This window comes from Cherax quadricarinatus, chromosome 69, assembly GCF_038502225.1.
Source record: "Cherax quadricarinatus isolate ZL_2023a chromosome 69, ASM3850222v1, whole genome shotgun sequence".
Taxonomy (NCBI): domain Eukaryota; kingdom Metazoa; phylum Arthropoda; class Malacostraca; order Decapoda; family Parastacidae; genus Cherax; species Cherax quadricarinatus.
Window position 1 is genome coordinate 17,903,154 of NC_091360.1, and position 6,000 is coordinate 17,909,153.

The following is a 6,000-nucleotide window of genomic DNA, read 5'->3' on the forward strand; positions in this document are numbered from 1 at the left end:
TGGGTAACGATGCCACTGGATAACGAAAAAATCGGATAGCGACACGTTTTTGCATCAAAATATTGACTCAGCTAACGCCCAAGAACTCGGGTAAGGACATTCGTCCAGAATGTGTCCGCGTGCCCTGAGTGGGCCTGGCCACTCCATGTACAGCTAGTGTGCCATTGTTTACAAGCCAGGGAGGACAATTCTACGCATACATGCGATATATTTTTGTATTATTCCATTATTTTTAGTACTAGTAACTGCTAAATAAGCCACCATGGGCTCAAAGAAAGCTTCTAGTACCAGCCCTGTGGTAAAGAGAGTGAGGAATACTATTGAATTGAAGAAAGAGATCATCGCAAAATATGAAAGTGGAGTGTGTGTCTCCGAGCTGGCCAGGTTGTACTATAACAAACTCCATTCAACCATCGTTACTATCTTGACCAACAAAAAGGTAATCAAGGAAGCTGTTGTTGCGTAAGGTGCAAGTATGCTTACAAAACAGAGATCACAAATACTTGAAGATGTGGAGAGACTGTTGTTGGTGTGGATCAACGAGAAACAATTATCAGGGGATAGTGTTTTTCATTCAATAATATGTGAAAAGGCAAGGCAGTTGCATGGTGATCTAATTAAGAAAATGCCTCCAAATAGTGCTGATGTTAGTGAATTTAAGGCCAGCAATGGTTGGTTTGAGAGATTTAAGAATCATAGTGGCATACACGGTGTGGTAAGGCATGGTGAGGCTGCCAGTTCTGAAAAATATGTGCAGGACTTTAAGGGATACATAGAGGCTGAACAATTAAAACCCCAACAAGTGCTCAATTGTGACGAAACAGGCCTGTTTTGGAAGAAAATGCCAAACAGGACCTACATTATTCAGGAGGAAAAGGCACTCCCAGGAGACAAGCCTATGAAAGACAGGGTAACTCTTATGTTTTGTAGTAATGCTAGCGGTGATTGCAAAGTGAAGCCTTTACTCATGTATCACTCTGAAACTCCCAGTGTTTTCAAGGAAAACAGTGTCGTCAAGTCTAAATTGTGTGTGATGTGGAGGGCAAACAGTAAGGCATGGGTCACTAGGGACATTTTCCAAGATTGGTTCTATCACGTGTTTGGCCCCACTGTGAAAAAATACCTCCTGGAAAATAAATTGGAACTCAAGTGCCTCCTGGTAATGGACAATGCTCCTACTCATCCTCCAGATTTGGAAAAGCAAATTGTGGGGGAGTTTAGCTTCATCAAAGTGAAGTTTTTGCCTCCTAATACCACTTCTCTTCTCCAGCCCATGGACCAGCAGGTCGTTTCAAATTTCAAAAAACTGTACACCAAAGCAGTGTTTCAAAAGTGCTTGGAAGTGACCTCAGAGACTGAATTGACCCTAAGAGAGTTCTGAAAAGATCACTTCAGTATCCTCAGTTGCATAAACCTTATAGGTAAGGCTTGGGAGGGAGTGACTTGCAGGACTTTTAACTCTGCTTAGAGAAAATTGTGGCCAGAATGTGTACAAGAGAGGGACTTTGAAGGGTTTGGGGCTGACCCTGAGGAGTCTGTGCATGTTGTGGAATCTATTGTGTCTTTGGGGAAGTCCACGGGGTTGGAGGTTAGTGGTGAAGATGTGGAAGAGTTGGAGGAGGACGACAATGAAGAGCTAACCACTGATGAGCTACAAGATCTTGAGGTGCAACAGCAACAGACCACAGCTCAGGAATTTCCTTCAGAGGAGGAGGAAGAGAGATGGAGGAAGCTGCCTTCATCAAAGATTAAGAGCATTTGTACAATGTGGACAAAGGTGCAAGCATTTATGGATGAACATTACCCTGACACAGCTGTTGCAGGCCTTATTGGCAACATGTACAATGACACTATTGTGTCCCATTTTAGTGAAATCTTAAAGGGACGCCAGAAACAGAGCTCTCTGGACAGATTTTTGGTGCGACAGGGGTCCAGTGACTCAAGCTGATCCTAGTGGCATTAAAAAACAAAGAAGAGAGGTAACCCCAGAAAAGGACTTGTTACCTCAAGTCTTTATGGAAGGGGCTTTCCCTTCCAAACAATTATAAACTACTCCATCCTCTGCCCTCCTCTCATCTCATCACTCATCAGTAAGTCCTCAATAAAGGTAAATGTCATTTCAGTAATGTTTATTCAGCATGTCTCATTGTTTTCTGTGTAAGGAAATGTATATTTCATGTAAAAAAAATTTTTGTTTAATACCTTTGGGTGTCTGGAACGGATTAATTGGATTTCCATTATTTCTTATGGAGAAATTAATTCGGATAACGAAAAAATCGGTTAAGACAAGCTCTCTTGAACGGATTAATGTTGCTACCCGAGGGTCCACTGTAGTCTGATAATTACACTTATGTGTACCTGCACCTAAATATACACTGTGCTGGTGTGCAGGTACACATTAAAATCACTAAGAGTCTCTTTACTCCAGACGTAATACATTATCTCTTGGGCGCATTAAATGTCATAGACTACATTAATATAGACATTTCCATTAATCCATCTATAACATTTTTTTCAAAATTATATAATAAACACACTATGTAACACATAAACATGATAAATACACTCCACAGTAGAATAAATTAATATAAATATGAGATGTGGTAGCCAGGCAACTTGTAGAACTTGTGGTAGCCAGGCGACTTGTAGTCCAACATCAGAGAAAATGTGTCACTATAATATTACTGGGGGTAACTAGAAAATTATTCCTTTCATATGCCTTCACTCAGAGCGTCTTTCTTCTAAAAATGGTGTTTCAGAAGAATGGAAGTGTTTCTCTTTATTTGTTCTACTTTATCAACATGCAGACAACTTGTAAAGTGACGAAAACCAGACGCGTTCGCCTGCTTTGTTTACATTACATGTGGGTGGGGTGGGGCGGGGAGTGCTGCCCTGGCTGGCTACCACACGACTTCCTAAAAATAAAACTCACCTCTCACCCTACATTAAGACTACAAATCTTTTAAGGTAATTTATGAATGTACTGTGTGTGTGTTTTATCGCTCCGAGGTGCTTTAATTAAATGTCATAGTATATTGAGTGTGGGTGGGGTGGGCTGACCTGGCTGGTTACCAAATTTCCCAAACCTGACTTCCTACAAATAAAACTCACCTCTTGCCCTACATTAAGACTACAAATATTTTAAGGTAATTAATGAATCTACTGTATGTGTACTTTATTGCTCTGTGGTGCTGTAATTAAATGTCATAGCATATTACATGTGGATGGGGTGGGGTGGGCTGACCTGGCTGGCTATTATACCTCCCAAACCTGACTCCCTACAAATAAAACTCACTTCTCACCCTACATCAGGACTACAAATATTTAAAGATAAGTAATGGGTGTACTGTGTGTGTATTTTACATTTTATTGTTTATATGCCTAGTTCTATTGCTAACTTAATATATGTTAGTGTAAACTTGTTATCTGGCATTTATATGCATTTATAAGTGGAAAAAATAGCGTTCTGTTTTCAGGCAATGTCTGCTTTCCGGCAGTAGCCTGGAACCTAACCTGCCATATAAGTGGGGCCCTACTGTATATAGAAAGCTGCTTGTTGTGTAGAGTATTTCAGGCAAATTAGGTCAGTTTTCTCCCAGGATGCGACCCACACCAGTCGACTAACTCCCAGGTACCCATTTTACTGATGGGTGAACATAGACAACCAGTGTAAAGAAACACGCCCAATGTTTCTACCCTCAATGGGAATTGAACCCAGACCCTCGCTGTGTGAAGTGAGAGCTTTAGCCACCAGGCCACAGGGCACCGTGCTGATTCACAGTTTTTTAACAAAAGGGCTGATGGAAGAATTACAGTTACTTACTGATAAGAAAATATTTGAAGAGAATATCAAAAAATTACAAGAGAAAGGCTTAAATTACAACTCAAAGAAATATGGTACAGTGTGGTTTATTTTTTGTTAAAAAGTATGGTAGGAAATTTTGGCTCTGTATTTCTGACTGGTACAAAAAAAACAGAAAAACTACTACACCATATCACAGTGCCAGCCTTGCCTTCCACATTTTCTGATGAGCGTCATGACCTACAAGGAACTGGTATCACTTTTTCTCAATTCAACATACCAGTTTTTAATATTATCAAAGCTCTTCTCATTTGTAATGTCATAAACAAGCATAATCCCCATGGCTCCTCGATAGTAGGCAGTGGTGATGGTGCGGAAACGTTCCTGACCAGCTGTGTCCCATATCTGAAGCTTGATCTTCTTGCCATCCAATTCAATAGTTCGAATCTTGAAATCAATACCTGTAACACAAATGAAAAAAAAAAAAAAAGAGTTGATATTACTTTTGCAGAATTTTTTTTAATTCAACAGCTGCCTCCAGTCAAGAAAGGGATGATACAAAGAAAAAGTAGAAAACCCATTTACCAACATTCACTCAAGCCCCATCTTTCCATCGCATTAGGATTACCTTACAACTGCAACATGCCTATTCTTCCTTCAGAGTAGAATTTATAAAATAAATTTAAGAGGCCACCTAGAATTGCAAGTTTAACATTCATGAACAGGCATACAATATATCTTCAGTACAATAGACAAGATGGGGCAGCTGGTAATGGCAATTATAGTGGATAAAATGAGGTAATTTTCTATAAATAGCAGACACTTATTTCTCAAATGACTGACTCAGCAGGTTATGTTCAATACAGCAGGACCCCATATCCATCGATTCAGTATCTGCAATTTCAGTTATCCAAAGTTTAATGTAACCCAAAAATAACCCTTAATTTTGCTTAATAATGGCCCCAAAGTGCAAAAGTAGTAATGGCAGTTCTTCAAAGCCTAAGAAAAGCAGTGAAATGTTTCCCATCAGTAAAAAAGTGCTAATTCTAGACTTATTTTGCTCAATTTATCAACTAAATTTTATCATAGGTATGTATGTAAAGGAAAAATGACATATATAGGGTTCACTACTATCCATGGATAGTAGTGAACCCAATGACATATATAGGGTTCACTACTATCCATGGTTTCAGGTATCCATGGTAGGTCTTGGAACATAACCCCTGTGGACAAAGGGGAACTACTGTATTTTCTATTATATATAAAGTAGGGACCCGTGTTACAACACTTCGCCTTACAGCATTCCGCTAATATGGACATTTCAAATTATAACCAAAACTCGCTATACGACTCCCCCCACTTGACTTTCTAATACGGTCACTGCAAGTCACCCAGTTTGTTTATATTCTCCATGAGCAATGCGTCTCTCCATTATGTCTGGAAACTTTCAAAAATTTCAAGTGTTTTAAAGTTATTTCATGTTGTATATTTTTTATTATTAACAGATCGGCCGATTCCCACCAAGGCAGGGTGGCCCGAAAAAGATAAACTTTCACCATCATTCACTCCATCACTGTCTTGCCAGAGGGGTGCTTTACACTACAGTTACAAAATTTCAACATTAACACCCCTCCTTCAGAGTGAAGACACTGTCCCATCTCCAGGACTCAAGTCCGGCCTGCCGGTTTCCCGTGAATCCCTTCATAAATGTTTGCTCACACTCCAACAGCACATCAAGTATTAAAAACCATTCGTCTCCATTCACTCCTATCAAATACGCTCACACATGCTTGTTGGAAGTCCAAGCCCCTCGCACACAAAACCTCCTTTACCCCCTCCCTCCAACCCTTCCTAGGCCGACCCCTACCTTGCCTTCCCTCCACTACAGATTTATACACTCTCAAAGTCATTCTGATAATTATACTTATGTGTACCTGTACCTAAATAAACTGGCATGCAGGTACACATTAAAATCACTAAGAGTGTCTTATTAGTCTTGAGGATGCCATATTAATGATGATAATAATAATATGCAATAATAATCACTCTGAGACACATTAAATGTCATACATTACATTAATATAAACATTTTCATTAATCCATCTATGACTTTTTTTTTTTCAAAATTATATAATAAACATGCTACATGAAAATATAAACACATATGCAGTATAATGTGATCCTTTATTGACAACGTT

General features: G+C 39.4%; 1 protein-coding gene across 1 annotated transcript in view; it reads right to left on the minus strand.

The window, feature by feature from the left end:
* The window catches only part of LOC128701827 (ras-related protein Rab-8A), a 67,460-nt gene extending 63,172 nt beyond the window's left edge, over positions 1 to 4,288 (minus strand). Inside the window, exon 1 of the mRNA XM_053795747.2 lies at positions 4,083 to 4,288. Coding sequence (XP_053651722.1) covers positions 4,083 to 4,144 — 62 coding nt within the window. The 5' untranslated portion in view covers positions 4,145 to 4,288. The remainder of the gene's footprint in view (positions 1 to 4,082) is intronic.
* Positions 4,289 to 6,000: the final 1,712 nt, after the last annotated feature.